At 38.9% G+C, this 22,906-nt stretch overlaps 1 protein-coding gene across 3 annotated transcripts in view; it reads left to right on the forward strand.

Moving 5' to 3' along the window:
- Window positions 1–18,482, forward strand: part of SLC12A7 (solute carrier family 12 member 7) — a 623,740-nt gene extending 605,258 nt beyond the window's left edge. For 2 of the 3 annotated variants that reach the window (XM_075586368.1, XM_075586366.1), the window contains 5 exons: window positions 11,636–11,743; window positions 12,390–12,565; window positions 12,970–12,984; window positions 14,671–14,804; window positions 17,552–18,482. In XM_075586368.1, the coding sequence (XP_075442483.1) occupies window positions 11,636–11,743; window positions 12,390–12,565; window positions 12,970–12,984; window positions 14,671–14,804; window positions 17,552–17,643 (525 nt within the window). In that variant the 3' untranslated portion in view covers window positions 17,644–18,482. The remainder of the gene's footprint in view (window positions 1–11,635; window positions 11,744–12,389; window positions 12,566–12,969; window positions 12,985–14,670; window positions 14,805–17,551) is intronic. The other variant, XM_075586367.1, reaches the window with a different exon arrangement.
- Window positions 18,483–22,906: the final 4,424 nt, after the last annotated feature.

Below are 22,906 nucleotides of genomic sequence, written 5' to 3' on the forward strand. Positions count from 1 at the left end.
TATGATTGGAATCACTGGTGAGCGGCGATCATAGCCGGCTGCTGCAGAAAAAAAGTCAAAAGGATAACAACAGGTAAATAAACCTGGTGCAAGATCAAACTTTCCAGGACCAGATAAATGCACAGATCGTTGGGGGATGGAAAAGTTAGTAAGGGGGGAGTGTATACGGGCCGTTAATGAGCCACCGCTGAATGAGCTCACCCAACCTCCAATTGTTGATATAGAGTGATACGTAGATTCCTCCCCGTGGATTCCTCCCCAACCAGCTCCTCCAAATCTCAGGTGTTAGAGACTGACTGTATCCAGCCCTCCGGGTTTCCGGGTATGGCGTCACTGCCGGACGTGACGCACTAACCCTTCCCGGCTACAGCAGGGACTGTTTGATCCTCCTCCGCAGCGCAGATCGCGGACAGACACGGCGACAGCAAAGTCACCGCCGCTCCCTCCAAGGCACGCAACAGTGCCAAATGAAACCAGTCAATAGGACAAATGGGAGCACAGACTCCTGGCTCCTCCTCCTATGCGTTTATCCACTAAAATGGCTTCATCAGGGATACCATAGAGTGGAAATCATAGAGTATATATACCCCTAGTGATAGCTAGACTAATTGAATAATCAGCAATAATATATATTCACTCAATCAAAAAAAACAAGGGGGTAAATGAACTCCTACTCACAGTACAGGGAATGGTTCATGTCACAAAAAAAACGCAACTATTAAAATACACAATGGAAAACAACAATAAAATAAATTAATTAACATTAAAATAGATAAATAAACATATATAAATACGTTTAAACATTATAAAACAATCCTCAATAGATACCAAAAAATTTGTTTAAACATTTAATGTAATAGGTGGTGGATCTAAATCAGTCAATAAAATTCTCACATCTACTATTGGAATGCTAAAAGATCTAAAATTAGAATTTCAAGTCTGAAAAAAAAAATGTAGTTTCTCGACATGGGCTTGCATAACAATTCTTGATATTCTGAGAATCAATCACTACTGTAGCTTTTTAACTCTACACTAGTCATGTACGCACTTTATGAGGTGGGTGGCATACTGTGATGTTTATATAGGGGTGTGGGGATCAAAACATGATGACCTGTTGAAAATATTTCTTTGAATTGATAATCCAGCATCCAGCATACAGCGCTCTCCCCCTCCCCCCCGCACACACACAAGTCTAAAGTATTTCTACTTCTTATCGACACCTCTCCCACACCATTCATTTGTAATGGTTAGCTTTGTGGCTTAGTTTAATAGTTTAATCTTCCTGATTGTGTTCTCACATTTATGCGCATGCATTAATTTGTATTTATTTGTATTGGCGAGAATGACTCATCCATCCACCCCCCAAAGCCCGAAGCCATTCTTTAAAATCTTTGAGGCTTTGTTTACGGTAACGCATACGCACGTGTGATAATCCCTTCTCGAATTTAATATGTTAATCTGATTATCTTTTCTTGGCAACTAACTAGTATAGACAGAGCCTTTCATCAAACTTATTAGGCTTTTTTTTTTGTCATGAGATGAGTTTTACCGCTAGCCATAAGATTTCTCTGAACCACTAATCCCACACACACTGCGACTGCAGCACCTACTGTAGCCCACCCCCAACCACTTCACACACAAAGCCAAACTTTACCCAAAGCAATTAACCTGTTATAAGCCCTTCATGGAGAATACCCCACACATTCAAATTGAATTTCAAGTTCAAAATAAAATTAAGCCTTTTTTAAGGACTGATTTAAATAAACCATAATCTGAATCATGTTTTTGATACTGTAAATTAACAATATTTGCCATTCTTTCTTTTTCTGGGAGTGTTTAAATGATTCTTGGGAAATTTATAGGTACATTTTTTAAATTTTGTCAGGATAATCATGGAAAAATGAAACATGCAAAGAATCATGAATAATACAAAATGTACAGTCTTTATCTTCTTCATCATGGCCACATTGCATTCTGTAGTTCACTGAGAGAGGGTGGGTTTGTGTAAATTATGACTGTTGATACACTGTACACACAGTTCACTAATTTTACACATGATATCCCCCCTCCCCCCTTCACCCGCCCGTCCTTTTTTAGTGCAGCTCTCTCTGAAAAGAAAAAATGATTGCAGTTAAGTGCATATAAGGGCATTGTGTACAGTATCACTACTTCATATTGGACTATACAGTTACTACTGTCAAACTACTGTATACTGGAACTCTATACTGCATTATAACTACTGTATAACAACTGTACAGTACTTTGTAACAAGATTTGTAGTGCAGCTCTCTCTGAAAAGAAAAGAAAAAATGAGTACAGTTAGGTGCATATACTGTAAAACAATCTGTGCCATACTTACCTGTATCATATTTGGTGTACCTGTACTTATCATACTACAGTACTGTACTGTACCTTACTACCTTCCTGATGCATGCCCATTATGCTCTATCACAATGGGCAACACAGTCGCAATATGATCTATATATTTATTACATCTTTCGACGGTGAGTACATTGTTCCAAAAACTCAGTATGCCATCCGCCAATTCATCCTTTTTTGAGGGTTTCACCACTTTTCGGATATGATCCTTCAGCTGATGCCATACCATTTCGATAGGATTGAAGTCTGGCGATCTGTCATTGGAGGGGGAAAGGAGAATTATTTAAATAGATACACAGTAAATAGTGTAAAAAAATGAGAAACGGTTACCGTACTTACTCCGCTGGCGTCTCCACCCAGTTGATACCGCTGGCAAGAATATAGTAGACACGGTATGTGTTTGGGATCATTGTCCTGGAAGAACCGGTGACCATCTGGGAATTCACGTGTGATGTAGTTAAACAATCTCGGGCACTATTTTCTCTTGAAAAAATACTTTGTTCATGATTCCTGTAACAAGAAAAGTGCTCAAAATACTGCACACTAGTACAGTACAATGCATAAGGCTACAGCATGTGACTTTGTGCATTATTTTACCGCCAAAGATGACGATGCATCCTGGTCCACGCCTAGAGATGGCAACCCACACATGCAGCTTCACTGGGTGTTTTGGACGCGGCTTTATAGATATGCGTCCTTTTTTGTGGAATGCAAAGGTGGCAAATCTCTCAAGCGATATAGTTGACTCGTCAGTAAAGATGCAATCCTGAAAAGTCTCGCCACTTTCGATCCATGCCTGTGCCTGATCCACTCTGTTGATCTTGTTGACGTCCCGTATCATAGGATACGCTCTGTAATGACAACGATTAATTTTATAGGTACTGTACAGTTACTTAAACCACACTTTTACCTACTGTACTGTCCAGTACTAACCTCACACGTCCATATTTCCATTGCATTCTGCGTCTCATCTTCTTGATGCTGCTCTCAGATGCGGTTATATTGTGATTTTTCTCTAGAGCATCCTTGACCCTTGTGGCACTCCTCTCATCATTCTCTTCACTTATTTGGTCAGCCAGAAAAGTTGTTGCCCTACATTGTAAATGAAAAACAACAATTAGTTACAGTAGGACACAAGTACATACTGTACTGTACTGGATTACTGGCAGCTATATTCATCTGTGATGCTCCATCATTTATGCTCAGGCCTTCCGAATGGCGAAATATATATAATATAGTTATATAAATATTCAGCGATATAAATTATAATATATATATATTATAGTTATATAAATATACAGCTATATAAATTATAATAGAGATATATATATAATATAGTTCTATAAATATACAGCGATATAAATTATGATAGAGATATATACTGTATAATATAGTTATACATCTCGGGAAAGCAGGGGAGCGCGGTTTTCAATATGCAACAAATAGAAAAGCATACACAGTGCAAATAAAGTTAATTCAAACGATGTGATGTGGTTGTATCTATTGAATGGAGACTCACGTGGTGTCAGATATAATCAGTCATGTCAGAGATCAGTGGCAATAGCTTGACTCTGTGAATGGTAGATAACCTCACAACTGGATAGTTGATGAAATGTGAACAGCATACACAGCAACCTCAGCAATCAGGGTCATAGAAAGGAAAGAGAGGCTTCCATAGCGTAACACAATAAAATACCTTTATACACGCAATAAAATTAACACTTACAGTGTCATAATAGCAAATGGGCACATAAAAAAACGGGTGATATCACCAGCTCCAGTCTCCTCCGTCTCGGATATGACGTCACTCACAGCGACTCTACGCGTTTCAGTAAATAGTGTAGTTTCATCAGGAACTCCTGATGAAACTACACTGTTTAGTGAAACACGTAGAGTCGCTGTGAGTGACGTCATCAGTCAGTACCCGGAAGTATACCGGTTGCCTCCCCGCAAGAAGAGCTGTGTTCCCCCAGTGAGTCCACAACAAGAGCTGCACGGATCCCATTGATGGATGCCAGGCGAGATCTTGGGAGTGTAAGACGCAGAGGACACAGAGGTTCCACGTTCAGGCGGTCCGATAGGTGTTCCAGCCAATTCTGACGGCCCCTGGGGCCCCATGGTATCCGAGACGGAGGAGACTGGAGCTGGTGATATCACCCATTTTTTATGTGCCCATTTGCTATTATGACACTGTAAGTGTTAATTTTATTGCGTGTATAAAGGTATTTTATTGTGTTACGCTATGGAAGCCTCTCTTTCCTTTCTATGACCCTGATTGCTGAGGTTGCTGTGTATGCTGTTCACATTTCATCAACTATCCAGTTGTGGGATTATCTACCATTCACAGAGTCAAGCTATTGCCACTGATCTCTGACATGACTGATTATATCTGACACCACGTGAGTCACCATTCAATAGATACAACCACATCACATCGTTTGAATTGACTTTATTTGCACTATGTATGCTTTTCTATTTGTTGCAAATTGAAAACAGCGCTCCCCTGCTTTCCCAAGACGTGCTGCAACAAGAAGTGGATACCACAGATCATCCACTAAAGGGTTTAGGGCTGCATTTTTTTCACCCATCACTTATTTGTGATTATACACTTTGTGTTTTTACATACCTATTATGCATTTACTATCACTGCGCCACCCACTGTTTGCATTCTTTGCATATTTCTATCACTAATATAGTTATACCGCATAAATATACAGCGATATAAATTATAATAGATATATATATATACAGTATATACTGTAACATTATAATAAAATATGACTGGTACTTTGTGTATGTGTCATACTGTTTACAGTAAACAGTATACTGTGTAATGCATTGGGGGTTGTGAGTGAGTGAGTCATAATGAGTAATAATGAAGTGAGTGATAATTAAGGAAAGAGGTGCAACTCACTTTGAAATAGAATGGGTGTCTTTAAATTAATTGATTATAAGAATGTAATTATGATACTTGAGGAAAGAGGTGTCACATACAACATTTTTTATCTCAAATAATTGCTAGGAAAAAGGTTCTGTTAAAAACAATAAGCCATTTAACCAGTAAAAGTGCTATTACAGAACTGTACGGTAAAGAAAACATATTGAAAATACTTTACTTACGCGGTAGTAACTGTTGGTGTCCGCTTGACATTTTTGGCCTTACCGTGGGCATGATAGTTCACAGTGGCTGCTGGTACAACGAGGCCAGAAGTACTTAACCAGTGTTGAATTTCTGAAATTCGGTGTCCTCTCTTGTACATATCCTGTATTCTCATGCTGAGATTCTTAGAAATCATTTTAACCGGCATCACTGCGTTTAGAAAGAAATACAAGCACAAGAATGTATATTCGATGTGTATTCAATGTGCAGTGAATCAACAAAATGGATGGTGTATTTATACTTTAATGAGTCTCATTACAGTACGCCCACTTTTAACACCTGCACCTCGTTGCCATGCACGCGACAAAAAAGCAAACGGGCACAGTGCATAAAAGGTGACACAAATTGCATAGCCTACCACTCCCTGATCTGTATCTGAACTTGCCCTTGTCCAGATACTGCATTGTGCGATCTGCTTCCCTGGATCAACCCCGATTCTACGGATGCAGGAATCCACTCTCTTCTGACGCAGGAATCCACTCTCTTCTGCCATGCCGAAAAAGCGAAAGGCGGAACCTTTTCCAAGCCAAAGCGAAAGGCCAACGCTAATAAAGAAAACCTTCTGACGACTCCAAAGGCTAAGAAGTCTGGGCCTTATTATATCTGAGAAAGTGGGGGGTACAGTGGCCTGTACTCCAAAGAAAATTCACTCAAATGCACACTACCTAAATTTAAAATGTAACCTTTAATATCAAGTACTTAAAACATATATTACCAAAGTGAAAATGTGATAATGTTTAAAAATAAATTAAATAAAGTAACTCGTGTAGACAGGCAGTCTCTAATGTTTAAATGCTCCAGTATATTATTAAAACTGGAGAATAGGAGGCTGCTAGGGTGCACGCAGCCGGAGTGAGCAAACAAGCCCACCACTTCACTGATTAGCCTAATAAATAGTGAATATTGTAGGGGCTATTGATATCATGGTTATAACTTGATACTGGCAGTATGGCCTCCTAATCAGGTCGTGACCTACTCCAAGAATACTTGCCTAGCCACTACCCTAATTTTTATATATCGGCTAATCTAGTGAACGGCTGACAAGTACTGTACTAAAATAGCCCCATGAAGGGGGCTGACATCATCAACACGCGTCCAACGCGCGTTTCCCTCCTACTACGGAGCTTCCTCAGGGAGAAAATTAGGATCACTAGATTAGCCGATATATAAAAATTAGGGTAGTGGTATTCTTGGAGTAGGTCACGACCTGATTAGGAGGCCATACTGCCAGTATCAAGTTATAACCATGATTAGGCTAATCAGTGAAGTGGTGGGCTTGTTTGCTCACTCTGGCTGCGTGCACCCTAGCAGCCTCCTATTCTCCAGTTTTAATAATATAGTGGAGCATTTAAACATTAGAGACTGCCTGTCTGCACGAGTTACTTTATTTAATTTATTTTTAAATGTTATCACATTTTCACTTTGGTAATATATGTTTTAAGTACTTGATATTAAAGGTTAAATTTTAAATTTAGGTAGTGTGAATTTGAGTGAATTTTCTTTGGAGTACAGGCGACTGTACCCCCCACTTTCTCTGATTCACTTCAGTTCACAGTTGCACCTACTTTTCATTATCAATTGAATTTATTATTATTAACATTTTCTACACAAATAGTATGGTTTAGTTGATCACTCCCTTATCCCCTCTTTTTGTTCCTTATTATGTCAAGAAGAAATTCGCTGATGTAGAAAGAATGCAAAACAAATGGAAGCCACCCATCCACGACTCTGCTCTCCGACGAACCCCCAGGTCACCTTCTCCTGCACTCATCGATGACGCTGCTCTCCCGGGAACCCCCAGGTCACCTTCTCCTGCACTCTTCGACGACGCTTCTCTACCGGGAACCCCCAGGTCACCTTCTCACGCACTCATCGACGACGCTGCTCTGCTGCGGGGAACCCCTATCTCATACGCTCCAGCACCCATCCACTCAGATGTCCACAGCACTCCTTGCACACGATCCAGCTCGTTTGCCCGCATGCTGAATGGGTTAAGTGTCGATATCCCTGAGAACTCTATGGTGGTAAAGATAGATCTTCTTTTAGAGACCATGCTAAATATGGATAGGCGGATGGAGAAGATGGATAAGCAGATGGAGAAGATGGATAAGCGTATGGAGAAGATAGAGACTGACATAGCGGGGATACATAGTTTGCTTGGCGTTCCTGCCCCTGTATGTCGGACGCAGGAGCGGGAGGGTGGCATGGATGTGACCTTCACCCTTCCATCACCAAGCGCAACCTCTCCGTCTGAAGAATATGTGTACATGTATGCCATTGACGAGGATGACATGACAACCCAGTCAAGACCACGCCAGGAGATGACAACACAGATAAGGCGACTAAGACAGGAGGAAAGCATCCTCTCAGACCATGTACAATCGCCCGCTGCCACAAGCACCCCCGCTCCCAGAATCACACCCACACACGCTTGCATTGAAATGGTGCCCGACATCAGCTTGTGCGACCTGCCCCAGCAAGTCAGGGAGAAATATAGGGTTGCAAGTGCTGGCATAGCCCAGAGATATGCCATGTACATCTTCAAACACCATGTAAGTTACGAGATGTACTGCGGGTGGACCCACAACTTGAATTACGAAGGGAGTCGCGTCAAAAAAGCTCTTCCTGAAAATTTAAGGATAACTATTGTGGAGGAATTGCGGCGCTATTTAACAATTAACGATCATTTAATGAGAATCGTGAGAGACTCCATAAATGGCATTTTGAGGCATACAAGGGCTCGTCCCTTGGAAGCACAGACTGGTGGGGATCGAATTCGCTGCGTGATTGTTCGTCTGTTCAAAAGTTATAAATAAATGTTTTTACTTACTCCAAATAAATAAAAAAAAAGTTGATTTTTTAAAATTGTTTCATTGTGTCTCCTTTTATAACAAAATATAAAACATACTGTACAGTCAGTAATAGTTGGTTAAAATCAGTCAGTCCCTCAAGAAGGCTACAAGAATTTGCATGAATGGCTCGGGGGGGGGGGGAACTGCTACTGACTCGTGGCGGATGTGTGGTGTCTCTTGTTCACATACACGCATCCGCTTAAATGTGATGACAGGCATATGCGTTTCAACAAGATTCCATGAGACATACTGTACTGTATACTGTAGGCATGCGCATTAAATCAAAACAGTATTAAAACAATGCATACAGGTATAGAATACACATACTCTATACTGTAGAATAAATACATACTGTATAGCATAAAAGATAATCATTTTATATTTTTGGGGTTTATAATACAGTAAGTAAAAAAAGTATTGTATACTGTATGAAAACAGCAGCATACTGTTTAAGGTTTTCTATAAAGCTCACAGTTATTCTATCCTGATCAATAAAAATGTCACTGTCACTTAATTGTTGCCTCCAGTACTTGGATTTTTAAATCAGATTCATCAATGCGCAAGCAACGTTACAAAAAGCGATATTATCCATCGAAATCCTTCCATTTGCCGTTCTCCGCTTGATGACTTTAACAGGGTGAATAAACGTCACCAGCCGTATGCCTGGCAGACCTATGTTTAGGTCTGCAGTGCAGCAGTGATGAGGTTAACTTTCAGCTGAGAGGGCTGCTTAATTAGTCTGATCTCAGCTGCCTCATCAAGGAGCTTTAAAAATGCCAGGCTGTACACACATGCAGCCTGTCTGATCAAGAGAGAGTACTGAAATGCCGAAGCAGGATTACTGCTATAAGGTCTGTCTTCAAAATACATTTTTTAATGAACTGTTTGGGTACTGTTACGCTGGAATCTAAACAGCCCTTGTTGGAAAAGGGCAAGCCCTGCTCAGGACATAATTTCTGTTTTGTATGCTGAAAAGAAGCTGTTTTTGTTTTTGTGTGCTGTATTTTTTTTAATGCTCAATAAATAAGCCTTTGCAAGAAACCCACGTGTGGTTGCATGTACACTGCAACAATGACAAAGTTTATTTTGTGAGGAAAAATAAAATTATTACTGGTACCGTACTGTATGTTATATTTTTCCCTTATTACTGCTGATAGATTGTTCTATTGTTCAAAATGTATACCATAATGTTTTAACTCCAAAAAAATAAAACAAAGTTGAATATTTTTTACATTGTTTCATTGTGAAACCTTTTATAAAAATGTCAGTGTTTTCTAAAACATACAGTAAGTACTGTATAACATTTCACATACTGTAATGGTTGGTTAAAATTAGTCGGTCCCTTAAAGAAGTTCCCCCAATCAGTCCCCACAGTCCCCTCAGTCAGTCCCCACAATAATTTTCTCGGGGGGCGTCTCTTGTTCACATACACGCATGCGCCTAAATGTGATGACACGCATATGCGTTTCAACAAGGTTCCAATGAGACATACAGTACGCGCATGCGCTTAGCTGGCCACGGGTGCTGGGTGGCACAACTGCGGCATGAATGCAGTGAAGCACGTGGAATTTAGAAAATGCAACCGCTACGCCCCCGATAAGTTTTAAAATAAAAGCTGCCGCAGCAGTACATTGACAGCTATAATGTGTTTTCCTCATTAACTCGTAACTGGAAGCGGTTTACTGTAAATAACGTGGCCCCAATTAAAACAATTAATCATTTCCAGAACTTGGTTATATGTAACGAACAACAAATTCAAAATATTTATGCAATTTTGAGGTTAACTATTTAATGAAGTAAAGCAGGCTTATTTGTGACGTGTCTTTCTGTAAAGACCCTTTTTTGTGTCGTATTTTTAAGGGTGCATTTGGTCAGAATTGTAAATGTGTCATGCTGATTCCTCCTGGCTTCTAGTTTGTGATTGCATTTGGTAAAGTTTGCGATTACAATTTGCAGCATTTTCAGTTTACAGTTGTAGCAGTTCCTATTAGGGTTTTTCATAATCTAATAATAATAGAGATGTATTGGTAGTTGTCAATTAATAAAAAACTCATCCATGAAGGGCTTTTGATACATTAAAATACATTAAATTGTTTTCAGCATATTACAGTAATCACATTTTTCTCAAATTACTGTATTTGCCCGATTTTATAGGGAGACCCCCTAATTTCAGTAGTAGCTGGAAAGAAAAATATGTACACACAGACACATAAATATACACACACACTGTGTGTGTGTGTCTCTATCGCTTTGAGTCTCTGTCAGTCTCTCGATTTGAGCTTCATACTACAAGCAACATGGCTGCTAAGGTGGAGTTTCCTCCGTTTTATGCTCCTACCTCATAAATTCAACTGCTAATTGGCTCGCAAAGTGGGCGGCCCAATTAGAATGCGAGTATGTACTTTGTTGAAGAAAAAAACATTGCCTTATTATTTGGAAAAAACGGTATACGTTACACCTATTTTTTCTGTAACAACTGTCGTGGAAAAATGTCTTCCTTGTTAGGAAAACGCCGATCACATGACAACAGCATTCCTTAACCTGTAAACGGAAGAAGAGTCCTCTTCAACTTCCCTGAACTACAGATCACGTTTTGCGGTATATTGGAACAGAGGACACTATCTGCCCCAGAAAAGGAGCTATCCAAGGGATGTAGCCATTATATCATGGGCCCCCTGAACTGCCAGACCCCATGTCATAGTGGCTACGTCTTGGGGCACCCAAAGGGCTTAACTTAAAGTTTCTATATCACATGATACTGTACATGTGAATTAACTGCAGCTTTAGGGTTAATTTAGGAAAGAACAAAAAATTATTACAGGTGCTTGGGAAACATTTTGTATTTTTTTTAAATAACCAATTCCAGCAAGGACTCAGTAATGGGCGTAAAAGTTTTCAGTCTTGCTTCCCGCACACTAGTGATAATAGTGATAAAATAATCACATTTATGCATTTCATTACCTATATTATAACTTGTGCCAGGACAGGGGAGACCTAAATCGGAAATGAGTAACTGTGAAAAAGGAAAGTGTAGGATGCTAGAAAAGGATATCAAGATTCAGCATTGTTACATACAGGTAGGGTGTTATCCAATATTTTTCGAAGAGCTCAATTTGAGGGAATTTCAAATACATTTATTTTGGAACTTGAGTAAAAGCTTGACAACATTTTATTTAATTCTGTGCCATAAAATAAGTCTTCGCATGTTACTGTATGTTTAACTTAATGAGTTTTATTTTTTCAGGTTGAAAATGATATTTCAGCGTTCACATATGAGAAGACTTTGGTGATGGAACAAAGATCTCAAATGCTTAAACAGATGCAACTTTCCAAGAATGAAAAGGAGAGAGAGGTAATCTTGACTATACAGTTTTGGAACTACAATAAATTGATTTGTCTTAAAATTAAATAAGGTTTTGTCTCACTGCTGTCAGTAAATTCCTTTTCCCTGCCCCTATCATGATGTTATTCTATTACTGGCACCCACCCACCTTGTCAGTGAGCTTAACAAGAGATGGAGATAAGTTGGCGGTGGCAGGTCCTGATCAGGATGCAAAACGGAGGCTTTTGGGGTTCTCTGTTGCTTGCATAGAAAAATTAAGGCTTAACAAAATAATTACAAATCTTTTATAATCATTTATTTTTTACATCCACCAGCAGCGGGGGAAATATGTTCAGAAATACGTGTCCATTTAACCCTATCATGAACAGATTGAGGAATAGTAACATGGAAATAAGGAACATTCATTTGCTGTGGTTTTTCTTCCTCATATGCCGCATGAAATATACAATCACTAAAAAGGATTTATGGACACAAGCAACAAAGCTACATATTACTTTTGTAATATCTGCATATCTAATATACAAAATGTTGACGCTCTCTAAAGTATTATCAATGTTCCATAGTCTTCTATTATAAAGTATTCATATGAATTCCCAGTATAACTATTATAAAATCTCAATGTTTTGGGGGATGTTTTTATTTTTGCTTTCATCAGGCTCAGCATATCCATGACCGAAATACTGCATCCCACTCAGCCGTGATTGCTAAATCAAATACTTCTACCTCAGACAAAGTGCAAATGACATGGACTAAAGAAAAACATATAGCTGAAAAGCACAAAATTAAAGACTTAAATGCAGCAGGCTACAGGGATATCTTCAATATGAAACCGTGAGTGCCAATTAACATCACACATTACACACTGATTTGTCTCAAGGACTCATTATAAAGCATTATTGCAATTTGGTCATTGTTATGCTACAATTAAAACTTTAGGAAAGGGAATTTTGATTGTGCGAAGAACATTATTTAATTTGCGTATAATGAAAGCTATCATGCACAAATAAGAAATGTAATGAAATTAGACAGAAATATGACTTCTAGTCTACATGACATATACATTATGTACAGTCTATTCTGCATTTCAAGTTATATGCATATTTTAATTGGATACTGTATAATTTGCTTAATAGAAACAAGTTTAATTGTTTAAAACCAAGACTAGAGAATCTGACGTAATAAAAATATCTCTTATAAAATAATTTTATTTTGTCTTTTATATCTATTACATCCAGAGAATGGGAGAATCTGTAAGTTGAATTTGGTTGTTGAAACTGTTTTTGTGTTTTTATTTCATTTTGATTGATTTCTTTTACCACACTACAATTTCTGTATTTTAAGACTGTGAAACTGTGTTGAGGTTTGTAGATTTCGGTTTGTGTTTTCAACATTTTTAAAAAGCAAATATGATCACTTATGAATTACTTTGAATAACAATGATGAAGCAGTGAAGACATTTTTTTCATACATTGTAATGCTAAAGAGCTTAGTGGGTTATTTGTTAAATGATGATCGTGCCGATTAGGGCACTATCACCCATTAAGTCCCATTGATTCAAGACAAGCCTTGACTAAATCGTATGCTGTTTTCTCCTCAGACAAGTTCAGGTCAGTTATGCATGCAGTTTTAAATATTTAGATATCCTCCCACTATTTAAAGTTGATGCATTACGGACTAAGAAGTTTCCATATAATTGTATTTATTTCAATCTGAATCGTATATAAAAACTTGTTAATTATATTTTATGACATTTGAAAATAAGTGACCAAGGCAGCAAATGGAAAAGTTGAGTTAGGATAAAGTAATTAGCCAGTGTTCTTTAGTAACAAGCTTGAATCACTAATACTATGGTGAACTGAAAGTGATCTTAAATTAACCTTATTGATATTCCAGAAGAAGTCAACTTATTTTATTGTTGCTATTGATTAAAACTCTATATTTTAATAAATATATGCACTTATTTTTAATGCCAAATATATCTGTTAAATATGTAAAAATGCAGTATAATGCATGTTGTGAATTTCCCTTTGTCTTCTGTATTGCGGACTAAGTTTTTAGTTTTCTAATTATTAACATTACTAAATTTATTTAAGCTTGACTGTCCGACTACTTCTGGTCTGGCGACATTAAAATGCACGGGACTATTAAATATAGCCAATGTGAGCTATGAAAAGTATTCACCAGCTAATTTATTATAGCAACTGCTGTATTCTGTGCATCCAAACGATGAAACCTCAAAAGTTTCCATATAATAAAGACCCCCTTGGGACCGAGGCTAGTCCATTTCATCAATACATGTTTAAAAATCCAGAGTAGATAGAATACTGTAGCTCCATTGAGTTTTATATAAGTAGTTTAACACTCTCCTTGAGGAACTTTGATCAGATCATATATTGCAAGTAGCCAACCAATACTAATTTACTATATAAATTATTGTATGGTAAGGTTTGTTAATCCATTGCCATTCCTAAAATCTGATGTGACTGGATTTCTCTGAGGAAAGGGTTGAAAACCACTGCTTTGTGATATTGCCCTCTCAATGTTATCAACAATTGCATTTTTTAAGAATGAGTTTTTTCAGAAATCTATACAAATAAATGCTAATTTCACCTAAGTCGGCTTAATAACTTTAGGCCATATATTGTAATGATATTATAAAACGCCTTTAACTTAAAAAAATTAAGTAAAAGGGAACTTGTTTTGCAGGGCTTGTGATGCATGCTATTTTTTGGTACACACCCAAAGTAACGCTAATACTGTATTAGTTAAATATTACATATATGTGACTTATCTATCCGTTAGGGTAGAGCTACAGTAGCTGAACTTAGGATTCTGTTACTCCCATTATCCTATTGTAGATTCAGCCCCCTGCTCAGTTTTATTGTGCATAATTATATTTGTTTTGATTCATTGTAATTTGTTTATTCTTATGTTAGAAACCAGTCAAATGTAAGAAGAATGCACACTGCGGTGAAGCTGAATGAAGTTATTGTGAATAGATCTCAGCATGCTCAGTTGATTTTACTAAACATGCCTGGGCCACCTAAGAATAGACACGGGGATGAAAACTGTATCCTTTCATATGCATTCCTTATATATCGATGTTTTGTCTGTACATGGACCTTTTATCAAGATTAAAGTCCATGCATGGACAGAAACGTCTCTCCTGTCTTTATGAATAAGTGTTTGCAGTTAAGGAGTCCTGTCAGTACATCGTTACTAGAATCTTTTTCTATATATGTATACAGTATACTGTGGCGAGGAATAGTTTGTAAACCACTTAGGATTTTCACATATTTAAAACCCAGAATGTTATTGGATCTTAATCTAAGTCGTAATAATAGCTAAAGATAACCTGATCAAACAAATGACACAAAAACATGATACTTTTTCAACATTTATTTATCCGCAAATGATTAAATATTCACTATCCATGTGTGAAAAACTATGTGAACCTTTAGATTCAGTATCCCTTGAGCAGCAATGACTTCAATTAAGCGTTTGCTGTAACTGCTGGTCAGTCTTTCACATCGGTTTTGAGTAATTTTGGCCCATTCCTCCTTATAGAACTGCTTCAGTTCAATGACATTTGAGGGCTTTCTTGCATGGACACCTCTCTTTAGGCCCAGTCAAAACATTTTGATGGGGTTTAGGTCGGATTTTGATATGGCCATTCTAAAATGCAGAATTTCTTCTTCTGCAGCAATTCTTTTGTAAATCTGCTTGTATGTTTAGGATCATTGTCTTGCTTGGAAGTAAATATAATTATACCGCTTTATAAATCATTAGTAAGTCCACACCATGGATATGCAGTTTAATTTTGGCCAACACTCTTTAAAAAATACAATATGGAACTAGAGCGAGTGCAGAGACGAGCCACCAAATGGATAAAGGGGATGAACAATCTGACTTATGAGGAGAGGCTAGCTAAATTAGGTTTATTTACATTAGAAAAGAGGCGGCTAAGAGGGGATATGATAACTATATACAAATATATATTTCGGGACAGTACAAGGACCTTTCAAAAGAACTATTCATCCCAATGGCAGTACAAAGGACTCTGGGCCATCCCTTAAAGTTGGAGGAAAGGAGATTTCACCAGCAACAAAGGAAAGGGTTCTTTACAGTAAGGGCAGTTAAAATGTGGAATTCATTACCCATGGAGACTATGATGGCAGATACAATAGATTTCGTTCAAAAAAAGGTTGGACATCTTTTTAGAAAGGAAAGGTATGCAGAGATATACCAAATAAGTAAACACGGGAAGGATGTTGATCCAGGGAGTAATTCAATGGCCAATTCTTGGAATCGGGAAGGAATTTATTTTTCCCCTTATGAGATATCATTGGATGGTATTTCACTGGGGTTTTTTGTTTGCCTTCCTCTGGATTAATATACTTTAAGTACATATATAGGATAAAGTATCTGTCGTCTCAATTTAGCATAGGTTGAACTTGATGGGTGCATGTCTTTTTTTCAACTTCATCTACTATGTAACTATGCTGCATGACCCACTTTCACTTCAGCTAATGGGCGGATGGCCTGAGATTCTCCTCTAGAATCTTCTGATAAAATGCATAATTCATGGTTGTCAATGATTGCAAGCCATCCAGGTCTTGAGGCAACAAAGCAGCCCCAAACCATCACACACCCACCACCATGCTTGACGGTTGGGATGAGGTTCTTCTGTTCGAACGTAGTTTTAGTTTTCGCCAAAACTAACGTTTCCCTTTGAGGCCAAAAAGTTCTACCTTTGACTCGTCTATTAAGAGAACATTGTTCCCGAAGTCTTGGGAATCATCTATGTGCTCTTTGACAAACTTTAGACAGGCATCAATGTTCTTTTAAGAGAGCAGTGGTTTCCTCCTGGCTATCCATCCATGAACACCAGTTTGTTCAGTCTTTTTCTGATAGTTGTGTCATGAACACTCACATTAGTCAAGGCAAGAGTGGCCTGCAAATCCTTGGATGTTACTCTGGAGTTCTTTGTTACTTCCTGGATGATTTGCAGGTTTGTTCTTTGAGATATTTTGGTAGGACAACTGCTCCTGGGTAGAGTGACTTGTCTAGACGCTTTCTAGACTGATGAGCATTAATAACTGCTTTTCTGAGGTACTCAGAGATCTCTTTTGATCGTGGCATGATGTGTTTCCACACACCTGTATGGTGAAAACCAAACTCACAAAGTTTCTGATCTTTATATATGATGGGGCCTTTCAAACTCAGACCTGAAGATCTACCTAATTATTTAAACACTTGATTTTAATTATCCCCTTTAATTTAACTTATTAAAAACAGGGTTTCACTTTTTCCCATACCCTGACTCTTAATTACTAATTTTGTCTAATTCGTACATCATTTTATTTCAAAAGACATGGAATTTGGTTAATATAAACCCTATTGGATATTTAAGAAAAGACTGGTTGTGGTTCAAGAAGGTTATCATGGAAAAACTATGAAATTTCCATAATTATCATTGGAGTTCATAAACTTTTTTCTCACCACAGCATAAGTATTTAAAATAAACTCTTAAGCACACTGTAGGTCAAAATGAAATTTTCTACTATAACCAATGTATTTACTAAACCTTGTTTTTGCAACAATATGATGGTTACTGTTTAGAAACACTACATCTTTCAATAAGAGGCGATAGCTATACAGTGCTATAAACCTCTTAACTTCAATAAGCTTTTTATCAGGCTCAATATTACAGCTACCACTATTAGATGATGTTGAATATTTTATCTACACACTGAATTTATTACTCACGCCCCTGTGTTTCTTTTTGTTTTAATCTTTAACTTAATTGTTTACCAGATATGGAATTTTTGGAGGTTTTAACTGAAGGTTTAAACCGGGTGCTACTTGTTCGTGGTGGTGGACGGGAGGTGATCACCATTTACTCCTAAGCATTTATGGAAAAACTCACTTAAGGGCAACGCTTTCAATATTGAAAGTTTACTTAATTTCTGGAATTCTTTACACTGGAGTTTTGAAAAATAATGTTCCTGTGTACTTGAAATGATGCTCCAACTTTATGTGCTATTCACAAGAGAACCCAATTTTGATTTATACATTTCACATGTGCTTGTTCAAAGTAAAAATACATTACAAATAGTGTATGTTTTAAATACAGGTAGGAAATATTGGCCTTGTTTAATTTTCCGAGAATAAATTCAAAGCAATGTAATGTTAGCGCCTGTATGGCTCTGAACTGTTTAGTATGAATCAAGCAGTATCTGGAAATTGTAACTCAAAACAAAGTCTTCAAATGATAAGTTATACTATTATCAACACTGTTTGCAGAGATGTGTGGCACTTGAAATTATTATTAAAAATGTTGAGCTACTTTAACTAGGAATGTGAGTCTTAAAAAAAAAATCTCTTCATTATACTATCGTCCATTTTATCCATTTAAATACAGAAAAAAATATATCCTCCTGTTTTCGATGAAAATATTGTCTGTAAATGTATTGTTAAACCAAATACAGGTGTTTTTATTCAGTAAAATAAAGAATGATTCCCCTTTTCATCATCAACCGTATAATTTAATCTATAAGAAGTTAGAGTGAACGCTCAATATAGCAATGTATTGTTTATTTTTTTGCTCTGTTGTAATATAAACACATTTCTTTATATGCCTATACTTTTTTTCAAATAATTAATATAAGGCTATACTTTTATAGGTTTAGTATGTTTTATATTGTTGCCAACCTTCCTGAGCCAAGGGCGTTTGAAATAAAATGATTGATCAAATTTCTATCTTCAAATTCGTCATCAATACTAGTTTCAACACAATATACTGCTGCGACACACTTTATTCGAGCAAATGCCCAGTTTGTACCTGGCAGATACCTGGAATCCGCCGCTGCTCACCTCTTGCATGCTGCGTTGCGTTTGCCTTCCCAGCCACGGTTCATGCCTGGCTGACAGGCGGCTGATGTGTTAAATGATAATGATCAGGATTTACTAGGCTGCAATGCTTCGCGTGTCCACCAGATGGCATAAACTCCTGACTTGTAAAGCGCCGAATCAGTAATGTGTGGGCTTGCAGTTGTTTCGTTTAAAAAAGATACTGTACCACAGTGTGCCATTGTACAGTAACTTGGCCTTGGCCTTGGCCTTGAGACTGAAGGAAGAGTTGCAAAAATGTATCAATTTAGGCTTTACATATTAAATAAAGACAAAGACCTGTTTCAGTTACACTATTCTCCAGAGACCCACCATGAGTGTTCAAGTGCAGCCCGTGTTCCAAAAACCTGACAGAAGTTATGCTTATTTGATATGGGCCGCTATTAATGCAACAGAGGATAAGATGGCAACAGTTGTTCAAATTTATCAGTATTTTATCGAAAACTATGACTTTTACAAATTTTCGCCAACTCCTCATTTGTGGAAGCGTGCAATAAGGAAAAGGTTATGTAGTGACCCCTGTTTTCACCGTATTGAGCCCCAATTTGTTGGAGGGTATTGGTGTGTGTCACAGGGTTTTTCCCGTATCTATGATCATGGAGGCGGCAAAAGGCAAAGGGTCGTGTTAAAACCAACTAAGAAGCGACAGTCCCTGCCAAGCAATGCACCAGCACCAGCACCGGCTTCCAATGACGGTCCCACTGTCAGTGACAACCCTGAGACAGAGTCGGATTTCGCGGCCAGTTTTGATGAAGCTTGCATGTACCTAAGCGATTTCCCGCCTCACCTGCTGACTACAGGTGGGCTAGTCCCGCTGCAAACTATCGACGTGGGTGATGAAGAAAGCTGTACTGGCAGTGGACCGGCGCCGGCGCAAGCTGAATGGGAAATAGTATGGTGAGTACTGTATTGTTGCCGTATTATTTTGGTGGGGCTGGCTGGGTACTTCTTTAGGGGGCTGACCATTACTGTACATTAAAACTTTTCATTTTGTTTTTCCTCAGAAAAGAAAACGGCTAATGGGGGGATTTCGATGGATAATATTGTGCTGTATGCTGATGTTTTCCGGCCGAACAGTATACTGTGTAATAAACCCGAATAAATAAAGCTATGCATTTATTCTACAGTACATGTTCAGTAAATTACTGCACATACTGGGGGCGAGATGTGTTTGCAGCAGAGAGAGATCCGCTGCTCTCTCTGCGCAAACATCGGCACATTAAAAATTATTTTAAATACATTTTTATTGATAGTGTAGATGTGCAGGGGGTCTCGGGAGCTGAACCGCACTGGTTTCAGGTCGGTGGACCCCCTGCTCCCCGAGATACAGGCCCCTTTAGGGGGTGCCGGTATCCCTCTGCGTTTAAAGGGCCGATCACGTGACCGCGACCTGTAAACCAAGCAGAGCAGAGGGATACCGGCACCCCCTAAAGGGGCCTGTATCTCGGGGAGCAGGGGGTCCCCAGACCTAAAACCAGTGCGGTTGAGCTCCGGAGACCCTCTGCACATCTACACTATAAATAAAACACATACAGTATATACAGTAAATAAACACTCGTTCTTTACCTTAGCGGCTATGCGCTATGGTAAAGAAGCAGCATTTCTGTATTTTTAATAATATTGTACAGTGAGCAGGGGGTTCCCTGAGCCAGAAATCTAAACTCAGGGGACCCCCTGCTCCTGCTCAATATTATTAAAAATACAGAAATGATGCTTCATTAACATAGCGGATAGCCGCTAAGGCAATGAAGGGGTTAACCCACCGTGCCCGCTTTATTGTGGGTGGCGGGGATGGGTGAGGGGGGTATTTGGCCCTTGGTGTGAGTTTAGGACTTGCGGGGGGGTGGTTGCGGGTGCACTTAACCCCTTCACGACCGTAGCAGTTAATACCGTTACGGTCATGAAGGGGTTAAACCCTCCCGCTACCCACCCGCAAGCCCTAAACAAACCACTGTTGGGGCTAATACCCCCTTCACCCACCCCCGCTACCCACAATAAAAAAAACTCACACACACAGCAGCCGCCAAAAAATAAATAAATAAATCTAAATAAATAAATAAATAAATGACAATAAATACATTTTAAATACATTTTTATTGATAGTGTAGATGTGCAGGGGGTCTCGGGAGCTGAACCGCACTGGTTTCAGGTCGGTGGACCCCCTGCTCCCCGAGATACAGGCCCCTTTAGGGGGTGCCGGTATCCCTCTGCGTTTAAAGGGCCGATCACGTGACCGCGACCTGTAAACCAAGCAGAGAAGAGGGATACCGGCACCCCCTAAAGGGGCCTGTATCTCGGGGAGCAGGGGGTCCCCAGACCTAAGTAGAAAAATGATGCAGCGCACCGCGATCCAAAAGAAGAACAGGTCTGGCCAAAAATGGGAGATCTTTATTGAGGTATCATAAAATCAAGGGATGCAACCCTTCTACGCGTTTCGTGCATAGCACTTTATCAAGAAGGGCTTCTACACTGTATACAGAGCGTTTAAGTAACAATGGCTGCCAAATCTCGCGATATTAGTGACGTCACGATTGCGTCACGTCCAATAGAATCTGACTTAACCCGCGCATGCGCATCGCGGCTCTGAACGGGGGAATAACCAGTACTCACCCAATCTCCCCACCACTGCTGGGGAACGCCTCTAGGGGAGTGCCACACAGGGAGGAGCGATGCATGGAAGACTGTATCCGCCCCCATCCTGGCTCCACGTGCCTGCTAATGGGTAAAAACAGCACAAAAATCTAATAGTGGCATCTCAGCTATAAATGGCTCAGAAAATTGTAAGCGTCATGCCATTATTTCACATATTGTGCCCACATGTAGTGGGAGACCAGACATCCCCACTTCAACCAGCTTATCATCCTAGATGAACACTGGAGAAAGCTGAAATATGAAGCAAAGTGTCTGTCCCCCAGTCCTGCGGGTCACATATGAATAAAAATAAAAATATTTTCAAGCAAAATTATTAACAAGAATCATAAACAAGAGACATACTGCACCGACACACTTTATTCGAGCAAATACCCGGTATGTACCTGGCAGATACCTGGAATGCGCCGCTCCTCACCTCTGACAAGCCCCGTTGCATTTGCCTTCCCAGCCTGGGTTCATGCCTGGCTGATGGGCGGCTGATCTGTTAAATGATAATGATTAGGATTTAATAGGCTGCAATGCTTCGCGTGTCTACCAGATGGCATAAATTCATGAATTGTAATGCAGTATATATATATATACTGTGCAGAATTGAAGCCAGCAGGAATAAAATGCTTCAATCCCTGCTTGGAAAATAACTCAATGCACTCGGGCAGAAAACAGTCACAAACCTCAATACACCCGGGTATACCCGAATTCGTGGGACTAGCCGAGCTCGAATAAAGTGTGTCGCCAGTGTATAAATCATTGAATGTTGTTCTATGTTCCTAGATTTATATGAGTGAAATAATGCTGTAAAATCTAGTGAATCAAAAATAAGTTGTTTACAATGAAAATGTATATAGCGATACTGGGCAGCCATTTAACAAAAATCAAAACATACAATTTTATTAATTAAAAAATATATATATATACATGACAAACAAAAATAAAAACGATGAATTCGTGTAAAAACAAATGAGCATCCTTGTGATGACAGTGAGATTATAAATAATGTAAACAGTTATTTTATAAGTTTCATCTTGTGGGGTACCCAAGGAAAATTTATTACTCATATAACTTATGGCAAGACAATATTTGTGGATGATGCGAATTAATCAGTGGCCTTAGTAACCAGAGACTCGTAACTAGATATATGGCAACGATTTCGTATTATTGCATATTTAATTAACATTATGCCGTATATATATACAGTTCATTTATAGAAATAAGGAGTTATGTTGTAGCTAACTATGCTATCCATTAACCTGGGAGATTAAGTCAAAGAGAACTAACTGGTTTTTAGTAGCACAGGGAAGTTTTTCAGGGAGAGCCATAATGTTATCTAAAAGATTGTGATATTGCGGGGAGACTTCCGGTGACGTCACAGCCGATGGTCTGCTAGTGGAAGAGCTCCCGGCGCCCTCACCAATACAGACACCAGAATAAGCTTATCCCACACCTCAAAAACCCTGAAAATCGTCCCCACACCGAGAACAAACTCTGGAGAGATGGCAGGGAAGCCGCAGAGAAAGAGCCAATGCCCCGTCACCAAGTTCTTCCCTCCGGCCCAACGCCTAGCTGAGATCAACCCGGAGGAGCAAGATGGCGCCGGTGAAGAACCAGAAC

This window comes from Ascaphus truei, chromosome 2, assembly GCF_040206685.1.
Source record: "Ascaphus truei isolate aAscTru1 chromosome 2, aAscTru1.hap1, whole genome shotgun sequence".
In the NCBI taxonomy this organism is placed as follows: Eukaryota; Metazoa; Chordata; class Amphibia; order Anura; family Ascaphidae; genus Ascaphus; species Ascaphus truei.